The following is an 18,982-nucleotide window of genomic DNA, read 5'->3' as shown; positions in this document are numbered from 1 at the left end:
ACTGATTCTAAATGTATTCTTAAGAAACAAAAAACAAAGAAAAAAATATGTCAGATTTAAACATTGGTTCATGTGTTTTAGTGATTATTGATTTTATTTTTGTGTTTCTAATTAATTGATTTGGGGCTTATTATGATGGCTTCAGTTATTTTTACAAACAAGCTACTTAAATGCAGAATTAATAAGTAGTGCCAGAATCTGCTTTTGACAAAAAAGTCAGGATGGTAAATAAAGTTTGTTTTTGCAATTAATTTAGTACTTTAGTTTCTCAGAGTCCATTTCTCTTGTTGAATGGGATTTTTTTTATTTTTATTATAGTTTTTAAGTACAGAGCTGGTGTCCTTTCTTTCTGGAGTTGTTCCATATTTGTCAGATAGCATATCATCTCTAGGTAGATTCCCTAAGACCCTCAAACATTACTCATTGAATTTCAACTTACAGTAAACAAAACAAATTATCAATGTAAAGCCTGTTACAGGGCACACTGGACATCCTGAGGTGAGCATGAGAGATTCCTAAATGTATATCTAAAAGAACCATAATGAAAAAAAAATTATGGATGATTTAACCATCCATTGATGAAATAGTGTGCCTATACCTCAAAAGCTGAGTATGAACAAAAATTGCTGGACTATGCATTATAATTCCCTATAACAATTAGTTAACCAGCAACTGGGGGTAAAGCATGCTAAACTGTAGCCATACCAAAACATCACCTCATGGGCCATGTCCATAGTGTCCCCATCCCTGGTTAAATCTGGCCTTAGACTAGTAACCTTCTCAATTAAGGTCTCAGATACTTCCCTTGTGAACAAATATGAATCTAAGCACTCTGAAACAGCAAACCTACTCAAACCCAATGAGAAGCTGTCAGACTGTACTTTTAATATCACCACCTTCCATGCAGCTTCAGTTGCTACATCTACATAAGAGTTCTACTCCCACCTGGAAAAGTACTTAGACTTGGCAGTCTCTACTAGAACCAAATATATTGGGAAATTCAAAAACAACCAACCCACTGGCATGCAGGTATAAATCCATCCATCCATCCAACCATCCATCCATCCATCCATCCATCCATCCATCCATCTATCCAAACCCCTTTATCTCACTTTTCCATGAGGGGTCAGGGAGTCAATTCAGCACTGCCAATCATCTAGAGCCAATGCTTCCTCATGCTAAAGATATTACTTGGATGAAGTGGTAGATGAATTGTTGTGCAATGTTTTGGTTTGATTAATTTAATATGGAATTTGGCTTTGTAGCTTTTGCAGGTTTCAGGAGTTTGTTTATGGTTTCCCAATAGCTTTTTGGATTAGAAAAGTTATTATTTTGGAGATGGGTATGTGATGATAGGAGGTACTGCCAGCTACATATGCCAGCACAGCTAGCTGGAATTTTGTAAATAATTATATGTCATTTGTATAGCAAACTGATTCCTACAGATGCTTGTGCTGAAAATGTATCTCTGAGGTTTGCTTGTGTTAAAATGTATCAACGGTGTGCCCTGCTGGAAGAAAGAGAAAAGTAAATGTATTATTGTAACTGAATTAAATGTATATGTCTTAACAGAGGATTGGAAGTGAAGAGGTTAATCTTAAACTTCAAAATATATCTGAAATTAAATTCTTTACAGGTTAAGCCATAAAGATGATATCCCACAGCTTTGAAGGGAGCCAGAGATGCAATGTCTGTATTAGAGAATAGGTTGTAGCTCCTGTAGGAAGAAGAGAAGTGTTTTATGATTTTATGACAGGACACTGAGCAAAGCTCTATCTGTTATATGGTAACAAGTAGGTACTAAAAACCTAAGAGCTTCTAGTGTTGGTGGTTGTGGGAAACAGTCAGATGACCACGTGTGATGTCATTATATAATCAACTCTTAAATAATATTTAGATATTAGTAGGAAATTGCTCTCAGCATTCTGCATTCTGACCTGGATCTGACAACAAGGACTACTCACCCAAATCACCTTGCCTTGTGGTAGTAACTTAACTAGGGAACAGTGATTCTTTTAGATTAGTTAGGAAAATATATTGAGATTAGAAGTACTGTTTTTCTATAACTGTGTGAAATTTTCCATTGTAGTTATTTTTAATATTCACTGTGGCTGAAACTCTGGTGTTTATTGTAAATAGATATTTAGTATTTTCTGGTTCTTTTCTTATTTATTATTAAATATATTTAAACTTTTCATTCTGACTGATCCTTTTTTAGAGAATATTTAAGCTTTAAGTGTATTTGCACATATTTATTTGGTGATAACTCTGGCCACTCCTGAAAGCCTTGCTGTTTGGTCAACATTACCATTTGTATTAATATTAACTTCACTCAGTAGAATTGGATACCCTTGTAAGTGCCTTACAGTAACTGACTGGTGGCAGTGAATCTACCATATAGTCTGAGAAAGGTTGGTAGAGCAGGTAATCTGTACCAGCCTTTCCCAGTTTGTCTGTGTGCATGTGTGTGTGTGTGTGTGTGTGTGTGTGTGTGTGTGTGTGTGTGTGTGCACGCATGCTCGCGTGCGTGCAAGCGCATGTGTGTGTGTGAAAATGAAATCTCAAAGAATGTGTATGTGTGTGTCAGCTACTTGGAGTAAGGACACAAAGCACTCGTTCCACAGTGCCAATGGGGAGCCTTACTGGGGACCTGGGGAGAGAAAGAGACACCCAGACCCTGAGCTGAATGTGTGCCCTGTGTACTCTTAAGACAAATTGTGCTTGATGCAGAGAGGTCTGTATCTAGAAATACTAAGCATATCCATTTGTATACCAAGTGAACGTACCTCTCCAGTGTCAGTGGTGAGGATTCAGGCTCTTTGATTACTGGCCCAGCATGTGGACATCACAGGGTGAATATTTTTTTCAGTCTAGATTAGGTTCTTGCAGAGATTTCACTGCTGTCTGGTAGGAGGTTTCGGTTTTGATTTTTTATTATTGCTTACATGTTTTATCTCTTTCTTGCATTACCTCTCTGGTGGTTCTAGTAAGTCAAGGGGTTGGATTAGTTCTGAGATGCCTTTTTTCTTAGTGGAGCCTGTCTATTGTGAACTGAGAAAGAAAAAAAAAGTTCTTCTACTTCATATAGAGGTACAGATTTTAAAGAAGATCAGTTAATTTGCCTACGTGTAGAGACAATGGACATCAAAATGAAATTTGTGAGGTTTTGCTCTAGGTTATACAAGATGTTTGTATAGGTTTTTGTCTCTCCCTTTTTTATTTTCTCCAAATCTTTTGGGTTTCTAATACCGTTACAGGAATGGACCCCATTCCTAAGTTAAAGTAAAGTTCATGAAATTAGTATTGTTTCACTCTTTGATCTTTGGGTCCAATGGAGGATACCATATGTTGGATTATGATGGCTTAGTGAGTTTGGAAGTGAGCCTGTAGCTACGATCTTGTCAGGGGCATTGTTAATTTTACTGGACTTCAAACTTTTCTTACATAAGTAAAATCTGAATTTAATTTTTGGTAACAATAATGTATTCAATGAAGAGAATCGAGAGTCCAGTATTTTTAATCCTCCACTGCACCCTACTTTATGTTGTTTTGAAAAAAAATGTGAGAAATTGATTTTCAATATGCTTTGTCTAGGACAAAATCAATTAATAGAGGGAAGCTTAATTTTTCCAAAGAAGAATGGCAGGCTATTAACAGCCTTAGGATGCACAATATTTGGGTATTGAAACCGGATAAAGAGGGGTGGGTTGATTTTTATGAATGAGACTGATTATAAGTCCAAGGTCTTAGATGTATTGGAGGCTGATGCTTATGTTAAAGTTTCTCTGAATGAAATAAATGTAGCTTACCAGCAGATTAAATCTCTACTTAATGATTTATTTATAGAAAGATCTATCGATATTAACACTTACAACTATTTAGACATGGCAGCTAGCACCTAAAATTCCTATTTTTTTGCTTTGCCCAAGATCCATAAGGATCTGTAGAACCCACCTCTATGCCCACTTGATAACTGCAGGGGGTCAATCACATGTGCCTGTGCAAAATTTGTAGATTTGAAATTGAAGAAACTTTTAGGGGCAGAGGCACAAATTTGCCATGACTTCCGGTACTTTTTAGAGGCTATGAATTCCTTAGAGTTTGATGAAACATTAAACGTTTTTACTATAGACATTAAAGATTTATACACAATTATCCCACAGGATTTGGGTCTGGATTGGGTTAGGAATTTTACATGAAAAAGGAATTATCAGTGATGACATTTATCTTATTGAATGTGTTCTGGATATAGTTTTATCCAACAACTTTTTTCTGTTTGACAATCAATACTACTTACAGAAAATGGGTGGCTATGGGGTCCCAATGTGGAGGGAGTTTTGCTAACTGTGTACTAGCCTTTTGGGAAAATAAGTTATTATTTAAGAACGAATTGTATAAAGATGAAGTGTTCTGGTACACCCATTATCTGGATGACATCTTTATTTTGTTTAGAGGTGACCATGATGCAGCAAGGGAATTTGTGGACTCCATTTAAACTTTAACTGAATTTTTAAAGTTCACTTTCCACTTTGGCTGTGATTTTATTTCTTTTTTAGATGTTCTTATAACAAAGGATTACATCAATAGGAAATATCTAGCCAGTATTTACAGGAAGCCTACCTATTCCAACACTTTCCTACATTATGATAGCTCCCATCCATTCCATTGGGAAAAAGTGGTTATTAAAGGACAACTAGTGAGACTGGCAAGGATGTCATCTTCAGAAATTACTTTTATTTCTGAATGTGAGTTACTTAAGCATATGTTTTGACAATGGGCTTATCCACCTTCTCTAATTGATCAAGTAATTTTAGAAGTTACTAACAAAAGGAGGTTGGGTATTTTTAAACCCTTATTAGAAGGTGTGATTCAGGTGGATCAGCCTGATGGCCCTCTTGAACTGAATTCTGGGGTAGTAGTTTCAAATATAAGTAGAGAGAACAATTTCAATATTGGTTTTATTACACCTTTTTCTGTGGATGCGCCTATGTTGAGAGATATAGTCTTAAAGAATGGGGCTTGGGCTGTGATGATCATTCCATTCAAGATATATTTGTTGATAACCCAAGGTAGTTTTTAAGAGAGTTGTTAACTTGAAAGGAATATTAGAGAGAAGTCATAGATCTTATATCAACACCCCTGGGATGTTTAAATGTGGATGTTGCAATTTTTGTAAATACATTCGGACGGGTAGCGGCTTTCAAGTTAATTATCAAAAGTATAGAATTCGAGGGAGGTTTAACTGTGAGACAGTGGGAGTGACTTATCTGGCTAAGTGCGACCAGTGTGATGGATTTTACGTAGGTAAAATAAAAAGACATTTTAAACAATGAATTTATGAACATGTATACAACATTGGGAAACAAAATTCTTTGAATGCTTTGGCCAGGCACATTTTAAACCACCCAGGACACACTTTTTCATTTTTTGTTATAGAACAAGTATGCAAGGATATTCGAGGGGGGCCTTGGTCCTTAATTTTAGAAGAAAAGGAGCTAATATGGCAGCACCAGTTAAATGCCTATATGTCCCCTGGATTGAATGAACAATGCACTTTAAAATGTTTTTTAAAACTGAAGTCCTTAGAAAGATGAGATATATTAATAAATATAATTCTGGCTTTATAATTACATGCATTTTGATCTGTTCAAGATTTTGTTATGTTCTTTTATATATAAAGTGTAAGATGTTCTTACATATATGAATTTTTTACATTTAATTTTTAAACAGTTTAACGGGTTGTAGGAAGTGATGTCATCTTAGAAGCTTATTTAAAATGTGATTTACTGAATGTTTATTTGTCTGATGAAGTTTATTCACTAGAATAAATGAAAGCACTTACATTAAACAGTTTTTTTTTTAATTTTGGAGCCATTGCCTTTCCTTTTTTTATTTTAAAAGTTAATATCAAATCAAGGACAGGATTCTTGTTAGTCTTTATTGAATCTAATTGGAGACCTAATAAAATGAGTAAAGTTATATAGATTGATGGTGTTAGAGCCTTTATTTTGAGTAGTCCAATAAACTTTACAATAAAAGGAAAAAACTTCTTATGTTTTATAATAAATCTAACTCTGCCCACATTAAAGACTCTATCAAAAATTTCAGAAAATAACACCTAAAAGACACCAGAAGGAAGAGTAAAGCTAAACACATCTGGACCTAGAATCTGAAGCTAAGAATAATTACAAATCTTTCTTTAATTATACCAGAACATTTAAACTCATTCATACCCAAAGGACATAACAAATGTCCTTGAGGATAAGTTTAATGCAAACTTTATACAAGAAAGTCATCAAAATTCTTCAAATCCCTAAATCCCTGACATCACCTAACATCTTAAAGGTGCATGTCCTAACTGTGATCTCAAAAGCCAAAAATACCACTTTAGTAAGACCAGACAATATCTTGTTTGTCTAATAAATAATGCAAACATGCCTTTCTGGAACCCCTCATAAAACAGTGTATATCACTGAAGTATGTAGAACTGCTGCCTTGAAGCCCCTTCATAAAGGGTTCCCACCACAGTCCCCAGAAACTGTCAAACTAGTCTGATCTGCAAGGCCATTGAGCACATTACATCTGACTTCGTAACTGTGATATCAGAAACATCATTCACCTTGACCCTTAGTGATTTAATTTTGTCCAAAGATCATGACAACTCAACTTACTAAACTTCTTTGAGAGATTCACAGAGGCTGGCAATGGTAGTTATTCAGTCCACACAGCCTATTTGGACCTGGCAAAGGAATTGGAAACCATCCCCCATTCTGTCTCTGTAAATAAACTAGCAGACCTAAATGCAGACCCATACATGGTAAGGTGAATAAGAACTTAGTTAAAAGATAGAACTTGCATAGTTAAAGTAATAGGTTCCACCTCAGAAAGTGAGGAAGTAACTAGCCATGTGCCTCAGGGACTGGTGATGGCACCCCCTCCTATTTAGTATATACATCTCCAGCCTTCAAACAGTAAATCCAAATCTGTGGCTAATGAAGTCTGCTGATAACTGCAAGTTTGGAGTTAAGTGTCCTGTCACTCTTTGACATGGTGTCACTACAGCCTCACTGACTAGTGGTACAATAAAAAGAGCTAAAATTAAATACAAAAAAGTGCAGAGTTGTTGCATTTGGCAAAAACAAATGCTCAGCTCCAACTAATACCATAGCTTGGACCCCAATCCAGACTGCCATGATAATCAGAGATCTTGGCACCTGGGTCAAAAAATCCCACTCTTTGGATCACCATGTAGCACCAGTGGTCAGGAAATCCTTCTATTTAACACAGTAGACATCTAAAGGCATATCACCTAGTCTGAAATAAGTTATCGTCCCACTGTAATCAGCTCTAATTAGACCAATTAGAGAGTACAATGGGCCAATTGGCATGCATCTGTCCAGATACAATGCATAGCTAAAAGGCCACAGTGATTCCTAACAAAGACAATTACTTGTCCAAAAGTCCAAAAACAGGCTTGTAGACCTATAAGTATACTTATTATCTCCTAGACTCCTACATGGAGATCTATTTCTTGCATTCCATTCCACTAAGGACCAAACCCTCCCTGAACTCTTATATCACTGTAAAACAAACAGCTTCACTAACACTAGAACTAAGGATTTTGAATCTCCACCAATATATAAACAAAACACACTTAAGGGAAAACTACTCTTATATGTTAAACAGAGTGACACTCTCATATCCCTCAAGAGTAACCTTAATAAATTGTTGGTCATTTGCAAATTCATCCCAGGTCTGACTTGCTTTGCCCTCTTAGGAGTGAGTGGTATATCATGAGGGACCATTGGCAAGGCACAGAAGGTCTCATGACTTAGTTGCCTTGAAATTCTTAAGATCCTATGATCCTGTGACCCTTTTTAATCATGACCTGGACCTAAGCAGTCTGCTTTAAGTATACAGTATGATGATTACATATCCAAACAGTTATCAGAGCAAAATTCAAAACTGTAGAACCAGAAAAAAATTGTATTGGATTCTTTGACTGCAAAAAGATGAACTGTATTTGAACAGTGGAAGGAAATGATAAATCACACTTTTATTTAAGGAAAGGAGAAAATAAAAATGTTTAATTTTAATAATGCCTGGTAAGACTGCTCTGTGACTACTTTTTATTTTTCTCATGCAACCCTCCTTTCCCCTGTTATGTCTATAATTCCAATGGTTTTAGAAAACCCTCCAGCTCTTAACTCATCTGCTTGTCCTAGTAGTGACCACAAGATCACTGAAGCAGTGGATACTGGTTACACAGTAGCTACAGCATATCTGGATCTGGTCAAGACCTTTAACACTAGGCCCCATGCAGGCATTAATAATAGGCTTGAAAATCTGAATATGAATCCTTATGTTGCAAGATGAACAGGTAAGAGGTTGTCTGACAGAACACATAGGATTGGAATCACAGGTGCCACTTCTTAAAGGAAAAAAATTACCAAAGGCATACCACAGGGTTTGCTTTTCAGTCCTCTCAAATTTGGCATTTATTCCTCAGACCTTCATGCCAACAATCCTAGTCTATGGTTATTTAAATCTGCAAATTAATGCAATTGGGTATTGTTATCTGATCTTCCAGTGTCTCACAATTGCTTCAAAATATGTTATATGGTGTTAAAAACTGGAGCAAGGACAACAGTTTCAAATTAAATGTGAACAAATATATCATTCATTTCCTAAACAATACATGTTACTATATCATATAGATGGCACAGCCTTCCAATCAGACACTGTTGTAACTGTTCAACATACTCTTGTTGATAACTGTTTATCTTTTCACAATGTCTCCACAGTAGTCCAGAAAGCCTTCCATCTGGCTCATATAACTTCCAAGTCATCTCTTATAGATCCAAAGAAGCCTTGAGTCCCCTTTACTCAAATCTCATCAGACACATTAGTGAATATAAAGCCTCTTCTGGCATGAATTTGTCTAACAATATCATTCATCTTCACAGACCTTAGAAATTACTAAGTGCAACAATCAGTGGTCCCAAACATCGTAGCTATCAGGACAAACTGACAACCATCTCTTTGCACTCAGTCTCTTATAGACTCCTGTGGGGATCTGTCCTTCTAGCTTTTTGAGCCATGAAATTTCCAACCCTTTCTGACTTCCTTTACAGAAAAATTATTCCTCAAATATCCAGTTAAAGGAACTAAGCCTTCATCATCAGACAAATAAGACAGAGTGGTGTGACAGATTCATATCCCAGTATATCCCTCACTTCTGGACCATTCTTCCACTACATATCAAGCACAGTAGCATCCTTCTATCCTTAGTGTAAACCTAGATAATTGGATGGACAGCCTCAAATTCCACCTCACCTGGTGTATTTTGTGTTGCCTTCTTGAGACTGGAAGGAATTTTTAAAATATGAGTTATAGACCAGGCTTGTAATAGTCTACAGACATACTGTCTAGCACTTACCTAAGAACTTAAAAAGCTAATGCCATATTCAGAAGACCCTCACCTTACACTAATTACATGTCTGTTATCCTCCCAGTCACATCTTCTCATCCACTAAGTATGCACCACAATTCCTACAACATTAATGACCATCTCAAGCTTACTTTCCTAGCACTGTCCTTCAAAAGGGTAGACATGGTCTAGTTAGGTCCAAAACGAAAAATTAATAATAATAATAATAATAATAATAATAATAATAATAACCTAGTGTACAAGTCTGTTCTGTTCTTACCTGCATTGCATATTTCTACTAACTTATACTATTGCATGTGGTCAGAAAAAAGTTAATAATATCATCTCTATATAGCTTTTTAACACCATGCAACCTATACAGCCTAATTCTGCATACCTGTTTCCCATATTAGTGGTTAGTACACCTAAATGTCCACCTCCAACAGTTTTACACTGAGACATCTCAGACAATGACTAAATGGATTGATGTTCCCTACCTATTTTCTTTTAACTGTGTCCAGTGATTTAAAGTTTGAAAGGAACAGATACTTAAATACAGATAAAGTTTCTTATGCATAAAACAGTCACAGAGTACTTGTCTTACCTCTAGAAGAGCTTATAGTGAGGTGCTAAACTTTTTTACATCCTCCCACCTCAGTCATCTACTCCTGTTGGACACATACCTCTAAACACCATACCACATGTACAGAGTTAATTACAAAAAATGCCACAGCAACCTTGGTAAAACAGCAGAAAATGCCTGAACGCACGTTTATTTTTCACAAAGAATCAAGCGTTTTCGCCACAAGCCTCTTGTGGCTTCATCAGAGATAACAAATAAACACTACAAAAACCTGTCTTAAATACTTGTAGACAGGAAGTGACATATGTAATTGACCCATTTAAAACTTATCACTTTTATAACTTTAAAAACTTTGTAAAAACATTTTAAAAATTAAAACTCATATATAAACAAGTTGTTCAGCTTTAAAAGTAGACATAAAAAAAATAAACATAAAATAGAAATGTTTTCTGTGTTCTTACCTGCGTGCATATTTCCTACTATATACTGTGCATGTGGTCAAGAAAAAGTTAATAATATCTCTATATAGCTTTTTAACACCATGCAAGCGTGCCAGGTGTCCTATGAGTACAACGACCCAAAACACATTATGTCAAATGCTGCTGGTTTCGTCCTTACGATGTAAACTGAACAGGCAAAACAGTAGAAAGCGTCTGTTCGTGAATTCTTTTCCCACGGGAGAAGTCAACTGACCGCTGGTTGTTGTTTTACCCGATGTTCTGCATGTAGTGTGGTCCCCTTTGTCCGTGGTACATCCCAAGTGTGATTAAAGCAACAGTTACTGACCTTAGGTTAGTGGGGCGGGTTGCATGTAAGATGCACATCATATGTATAGAAGTGTTTAGCTGTTTTATTTTGGCCATTGTCTAGCAGTAAGTTGAGTTCACGTCGCAGTATATGCGTTTCCAGGTTAGTTTTTTTTGTTTTGGGGGTAGAATTAGGGTTAAGGTAAGTGTAGTATGTGTGTGTGTTTGGCACTGTTTATGTAAATGTGTGAGAGTTGCTGACATAGGGTTGAGAAAGCCTTCTTGAGGCTGGAAGGAATTTTTAAAATATGAGTTATAGACCAGGCTTGTAATAGTCTACAGACATACTGTCTAGCACTTAACTAAGAACTTAAAAAGCTAATGTCATATTGAGAATGCCCTCACCTTAGACTAATTACATTTCTGTTATCCTCCCAGTCACATTTTCTCATCCACTAAGTATGCACCACAATTCCTACAACATTAATGACCATCTCAAGCTTACTTTCCTAGCACTGTCCTTCAAAAGGGTAGACAATGTCTAGTCAGGTCCAAAAAGGAAAAAATAGTAATAATAATAATAATAATAATAATAATAATAATAATAATAATAATAGCCTAGTGTACAGTCTGTTCTGTTCCTACCTGCATTGCATATTTCTACTAACTTATACTATTGCATGTGATCAGAAATGTTAATAATATCATCTCTATATAGCTTTTTAACACCATGCAACCTATATAGCCTAATTCTGCATACTTGTTTCCCATATTAGTGATTGGTACACCTAAATGTCCACCTCCAACATTTTTACACTGAGACATCTCAGACAATGACTAAATGGATTTAGGTTCCCTACCTATTTTCTTTTAACTGTGTCCAGTGATTTAAAGTTTGAAAGGAACAGATACTTAAATACAGATAAAGTTTCTTATGCATAAAACAGTCACAGAGTACTTGTCTTACCTCTAGAAGAGCTTATGGTGAGGTGCTAAACTTTTTTACATCCTCCCACCTCAGTCATCTAGTCCTGTTGGACACATACCTCTAAACACCATACCACACGTACAGAGTTAATTACAAAAAATGCCACAGCAACCTTGGTAAAACAGCAGAAAATGCCTGAACGCACGTTTATTTTTCACAAAGAATCAAGCGTTTTCGCCACAAGCCTCTTGTGGCTTCATCAGAGATAACAAATAAACACTACAAAAACCTGTCTTAAATACTTGTAGACAGGAAGTGACATATGTAATTGACCCATTTAAAACTTATCACTTTTATAACTTTAAAAACTTTGTAAAAACATTTTAAAAATTAAAACTCATATATAAACAAGTTGTTCAGCTTTAAAAGTAGACATAAAAAAAATAAACATAAAAATAGAAATGTTTCCTTGAATAACAAAAAATTACACCCTGCAAATACATATCTAGGAATAAAGTATGTTATAGATCTATAATACCCTTATTGAAGTAAAGGACAATGTTGTAACAAAGTAACATCCTAAACTTTCCAACAGTAGAAGAAAAATACCTCCCTAAAGGGGTGTACAATCTTTATAATAGTATATAAACAAATATTATATCCTATATTAGTATATTTTAAAATATTTTTTAATAACTCTCCTTAAGAGCTACTTACATAGTAAATAACTAGATGTTAGTGTAAGGGACTAAATGATACAGACACCCTATATCAATAAGCATAAAATACCAAAAACATGACCAAATCTAATAAAGACAAATAGACTTGTTAATCTTAAATAGCTTCTCAATTTAAGGACGGCCGAGATATTACAGTTTTCATTAAGTCCTGGCACTCTGAAGGCATCTAATTTAAGTTGCCATTCTAATTCTAAATTTTCTAGAAGTAATGAATAAGGGCCTCCTCTAATAGTGGTAGGTATATGGTCAATGGCCATGAATTCGAAACTGTGTCCAGGGAAAGATAAGACGTGTTTTGCCGGAGCATTTTGCCTATTACCCTTTCTTATTGCGTAATCGTGCTCATAAATGTGATCACGGACCCTCCTATCCATCTTCCCTATGTAGAATCCATTACAGCATTTACAAAGTGCGATGTAAACCACAGATTTCGTTTCACAGTTCATCTTATGGAATATCTGAAATTTCCTATTTTTAATAGTAAAACTATTACCTGTCTTAACCAATCTACACCAATTACAAAAACCACATGTAGCCATACCTTTTTGCCTACTAAAATTGCTGTTATTGAAACTTCTCTGTGTTAGTTCTTTTAAATTATTTCCTCTCCTATATGTTATCTTAGGTCGAGTTCCTAGTTTTCCGGCTAAAAAGATGTCATTCGCTATAAAATGCCAATTTTTACATATTATGGCCCAAATCACCTGGGAGTCCATAGAAAAAGTTGTAATAAAATTCAATCTAAAGTTACACTCACTTTGAGTAGGACTACCCAGAACTTGTGAATCAATACCATCTACACTAGAAGTAAAGGTATGAGGATCTAAACTCCCTTGAAGTACTTCTTTTTCACATAGTAATGGTTGGTAAAACCCAGACAATCTTTTATTTGAAACTTCATCTATAAGTTCCTCCAAGAGGGGTCCAGGATGACCCCTATTGAGGAACAAATCTTTTAGGAAGTCACATTCCAGAAGGAAATCATAAAAGGTACTGCACATTCTTCCTGCTCTCACAAGTTGTCCTTTTACTATTGACCGCTTTTGTTGGTACGGGTGTGAGCTTGAGAAGTGAAGGAAAGAATTGCAGTACGTTGACTTCCTGAAAATACTAGACCGGAACTCTTCCTTAATGTTGTCTTTAACAAGTCTGACATCCAAATAGTCTATCTCAGAAGGAGAAAACTTAAACGTAAATTTTAGGATGTCAGTAGTTGCATTTAATGAAGTGACAAATAAGTCAGCTTCGGAAGAATCCCCATGAAAAAGAATGAAAATATCATCCAAAAATCTAGTGTAGAATTGGATGTATTGCATCAGGTCTGGCCTATTCCTTAAAAAATGCTTTTCCCAATATCCTACGAAGAAGTTTGCAACGCTCGCCCCATAGGGCGAGTCCATGGCTACCCCTCGTTTCTGCAAGAAAAAATCCTTATCAAAAATGAAATAGTTAGAAGTCAGAACTATGTCCAAAAGTTCTGTTACTAGTTGAATTTCGCTATTGACAGCTCCAAGTTCCTCCATAACTAACCCTATCCACTCAACTGCCTCCAAGTGTGGTATCGAAGTGTACAAATCTACAACATCGATTGTCAGAAAATTATCCATGCTGTTGAAAGGTATGTCATTAATTTGTTTTAAAAAGGACCATGAATCTTTACATAACCCAGGTATATACTGGAGATATTTGGATAGAATAGTGTCTATGAGGCGTGAACTAGGGTGTGTCATGGACGACCTACCATCAACAAGTGCCCTCATTGGAGGGTCCTCCAAATTTTTATGGATCTTGGGGACACCAAACATTACTGGAATTTTTGGAAATGTGATGTCAATAAAGTGGTAGGTGTCTATGTCTATTTTAGCCGCTAAATAGAGGTCCCTCAAGAAACCCCTAATTCTTTGGTAGGTCCCATTCACCTCATTAATGGAAACTAAAGAGTAAGCTTCAGATTGCAAAACACATGCCATTTTTTCTTTATATTGTTCTTCACTAAATAACACCAAGCCCCCTCCTTTATCAGGTTTAATAAACCTAATAGCTTGATGACAAAGATGGTTTAAAGCTACCATTTGCTCCTTTGTAGTATTTGAATTATAAGGCCCAGTGTCTCTTTTATTTGGTCTAGAGGAAAGTTGGGTCCTAAAATCAACTTCACATACAGTTTCAAACAGCTGTAAGATAGAGTGGAGTGGTGGATTAAATACACTCGACAATTTAAGTGGAAGATCAGCATGACTTGGTTGACTTGGTTCACTATCAAAAAGCACTTGTAAATTTAACTTATGGACAAAGCTTTTGAGATCTATAATAGTCTCAGATATTTTACAGTTTCTATTAGGGACAAATGAATTGCCTAAAGCTAATAATTCAATTAGCTCTTCATCCGGTACAAAATCGGAATAATTGTAAATCTTAAAATCACCTTTTTTGTTTGTCAGAGTAATGGGAGCACTGGATGGAAGGAAGGTGTGGGAACTGGAATCCACGTCTATTATTGGCGGTTCCTGTTCTTGTTCCGCCAACTGCGGTTGTTGCGAGGTCCTAAAAAATTCTTGTTGTTGTTATTATTGGTGTTACTTGAAAAGGAATCAGATGAATTATTATTAATCATCTTATTTACCCTATTTTTAAGTCTGTTACTGCGTCTAGGACCCTCCGCAACTACCCATTCCCCCTCATCTTCGCATTCATCATCCTCAGTGGTAACCCAGACTTCTGGGTGTGTAATAGAATTCTTAGTATCTTGTCCAGAGGGACCAATATTTTTTACTTGCATTTCCAATTTTGGATACGCTATTTTTTTTTTTTTTTTTTTAGAGTAAGCTAATCTATCTCTAACAAGTTTCTTAGTTTTATTTGTTTTCAACTTCAACAACAAGGCATCTAAACTATTCAATACACGCTGGTAGTCATATTTATACCTGACAAAATCTATATCAACTTTAATTACATTGTCCAGCTCATTAATATCGGTAGTTAACAATGCAATATGTTTAACATAATGTTTCACTATGAGTTGTAAAAGTTGTGCACCTTGTTCCTGAAAGAGGGCTTTCAAATCATCAAAAAATGCATCATCTACTAAAAGCCTGGAAGGAGAAAAATTGTTACGAAGTCCTTTAGGAACAAGGTTTTCTGCCAAACATTGTTCGAAATAGGCAGCCTCCAATTGCATTTTCTTTAACTTTAAAAGTTTAGAGTCTAACACTTTTAATTTATTAGCTATGGAAACTTCATTTACTTCATTATTAATAGTATTAGAAGTACCTGTAAGATTGTTGTTGTTAAAAGAAAACACTTCTACATTTTTAATCCAGTCAGTCAGTAGTGGCAATCCATCCATTTCAGGATTTGCCAATAAAATCGATGCATTAGCTCCTAAAGATAAACGGGCGCCACTGGGTTCACCCCGGTTGGTGTCAAGGCCTTCAGGACATCGTATAGCATTCAGCGAATGTTGGACACTCTCCATTCGGGAACTAAGTCCATTAGTACGCCGTTGTGCAGAATTCATATTAGTTGTTCTATCTACGTCTTGCCTAACGGCAAGACGCTGACCTGCCGGTATCTTTACCTCACTGTTCACGCCAGAAGACAGTGAACCGGTAGAGGTTTGCACCACGCCTGGAACTGCAGGGTTACATTCCTGGGTTCGGATATTGAATTGTCGTAAAGAACCCACTCCAATCGCCACATCCGTCCCTTGCCCTGGACGGCCGCTTTCCTCTACCAAAATCTGTGCATTGGACATGTACAGAGTTACCAGGCATCAGTCGATGGGAAACAACTTAATAACCCAACTGCTAAATCCATCCTTAAAACCTAAAAAGAACATACAGGAAAAGCCCTCACAATCTGTGACTAGATATGCTGACTCTACACTCAGACCTAGATAAGGTGAAAGTCACAGTGTCCTGCCTCTTTGTTAAGCTAGGGGATCTCACTAAGCACATTAAGTTTATCCAGGGATCTTGTAAAAATTTGGAATTTGCACTTGTCCATATTCGAATCAGTGACACTAGATGTTCCTGTCTTCCCTGAAAGCAGTGGGCTATGGTTAACCTTGCAGATGCCCTTACCTAGGCTCGTAAATCTGTTGTAATTGGTTAGGTCCTTCCTTCACCAAAGATGGCACCTAAGTTTGCAGACAAATATTGGCTTGAGTTATTTGAACAGGTAACAGTATTAATACATGGGAAACCGAGTGGGGCCCAGTATTGCTGATGGGCTACATCTTTCTTCAAAAGGGGTTAGGGCACTTAGAAACTTTTCTTCTCCTATTGGATGTAAAATGTGCAAGGCTCATGAAAGATAACCATTAGTGGTCATAGGATGACTATGAAGTATTAAGAATATAATGTAAGTATGTACTGGAGAGTGTACAGATGTAGTGACCACAGCAATTAGATTGCTACAAACAGCAGAAGTGAGGCTCCTTTCAAGGTAGAAGCTGGGCTTACTCTCCACAATAACCCAAAATGATAGATTATCTGGGATGCCCTTGGAGTACAGCTTGTACTCTTTGCTGAGAAGAGTCAGTTGAAGTGGTTTGGGCACCTTATGAGGATGTCACTTGGTTTCTTCTTTGCAGGAGGTGTAACAGACACAACTAATTAAAGTAGGCTGCATTTCTATTGCAAGACATGCTGACTGGATTATATCTTTCAGCTTGCCTTGAAATGCCTAGAGAGCCTAAGGAATAAGCTGGTGAGAATGATGTCTGGTCTACCTTGTGGTGACTACTGCTAGTGAGAATGGAGTCTGATCTACCTTGTTCAACTTGCTACCATCATGATCCTCCATGATCATCACCAACTCCAGCTTTGGGTTTTTCTAATCATATCAACCAATGATAGTTATAGAACTATAGGTCGTATAAAAGGATTTATACAGCCTATAAAATCAGAAATGATGAAGTCATTGTTTGTTAGTCACATTAGATCCAAACTTGAGTATGGAATAACAATATGGAAACCTTATAAGAAAACAAGCATGAGTAATCTGGAAAGAGTACAGTGGAAATATACCAAGGGCATTCATGGATGTGAACATTTAAGTTATTATGAAAGACTAAAATATCTGAACTTGTACAGCACCTCTTATAGATATCTAAGAGGAGATCTTATTCAGGTATATAGGGAATTTAGAGACAACTACCTCTGGGAATGTTTGGGGTTATCAAAAAGTAGTAGAGCATCATCAGACAACCTATGAAGAAAATTCTATAGGAATGAGAAGTGTACTAACTAGTTTTCTGAGAGAGCAGCTGATGAGTGGAACAGACTACCAGCATGCATTAAAGCAAGATATTTTAAAACTATATATTTTTAAGAACACCCTGGACACTTATTATGGGAAAAGTGTTTTGGTATATTGGCAGTCTAGAAGGGCATTAATGGCCATGTTTGAAATATTTGTATGTACCAAGACAAGTGGTTTAGGAAACAGTGATGCAGATGCGGGGTGTTAATTAAAATATTGCAATCATCACTATATGTGAAGCCTGCAAATTTGTTCAAGGCAGGGATTCCAGGGCCCATGGCATAGTAATACAATAATAATAGTTGGGTCACATTATCTAACCACCTGTGTTCTGAGCATCATACCACTTTTTTCTTTTTTTTTTTTTTTCTTTAATGTAAGCAAACAATGCAAATTACTTTAAGGTCATAAGAAAAGTGTATCTGAAGTGAAGAAGGAAGCAGAAACCGGAAAGCCAGTAGAGGAAGCTGAGACAGATAAAACAGTGAATATAATAGCTAATGTGTTATATTAATCCATTTGAACACACCTGCTGAGAAAATAATCCATACTTTTCATATTAAAGATTTATGTGTGCAAAATCTGTAGTCAAGATTCTTACAAACTGAACAGAGTTTAAAAATTCAAACATGATCTAGATATTTTAAATTCCTCATTAAGAAGTTTTGCTGAAAACATAAAACAATGATTACAATAATTTCACTGCCAGTCATTTAATCATTTTATATAAATACATTTTGCTTACAAAGACCAGTTCACCAGGTTTCCTAAAATGAGAAGAACCATTCTGTCCTAAAAAAAAAACAAAAAAACACTCAGGTCAATTTTAAATAGAAATCATGCTAGATATACATTAATGAACTCTAAAAACTTGCAAATACAATACATGTTCAGGATAAAACTTACATGGTAAGGTTGCACAGAATTTGATTGTCATATAACTTCTGCAAGGCATCATGTCTGAAGTAGCAAAACAAGACAGAAGACATCATATTTCAAGATGTGGACTCCAGGACAAAACGTAATTTGGAGGTTTTATTGCATAATTTCTCTTGTTTACAGTCCCGATATTTTTTATTAAGATTGCACAGCATAATAGCACCACAGCATATGTATATAAGGGGAGTAAGATACATAAACAAAGCTAATTTTAGGACACTTCTATAAACTGAAGCTAATCAGTGTTGATTAATCAAGAAGGATGCCCTTCTCCCAACATACAGCTAATTATATACTTTAAAAGAGTGAAGAGGCATAGCTACCTGCATGAGGAATGTGAGGAGGGCTTTT

At 36.1% G+C, this 18,982-nt stretch overlaps 1 protein-coding gene across 1 annotated transcript in view; it reads right to left on the bottom strand.

Moving 5' to 3' along the window:
* The window catches only part of SIDT1 (SID1 transmembrane family member 1), an 853,551-nt gene that overhangs the window by 91,814 nt on the left and 742,755 nt on the right, over positions 1–18,982 (bottom strand). Inside the window, exon 22 of the mRNA XM_044073143.1 lies at positions 18,438–18,484. Within this exon, the coding sequence (XP_043929078.1) occupies positions 18,438–18,484 (47 nt within the window). The remainder of the gene's footprint in view (positions 1–18,437; positions 18,485–18,982) is intronic.

The sequence above is a fragment of the Protopterus annectens genome, chromosome 5.part1 (genome assembly GCF_019279795.1).
Source record: "Protopterus annectens isolate FY-2018-M chromosome 5.part1, PAN1.0, whole genome shotgun sequence".
Taxonomy (NCBI): domain Eukaryota; kingdom Metazoa; phylum Chordata; order Ceratodontiformes; family Protopteridae; genus Protopterus; species Protopterus annectens.
Note: the sequence above shows the minus strand (reverse complement) of the source record. Positions and strands in the feature narration are given on the sequence as shown.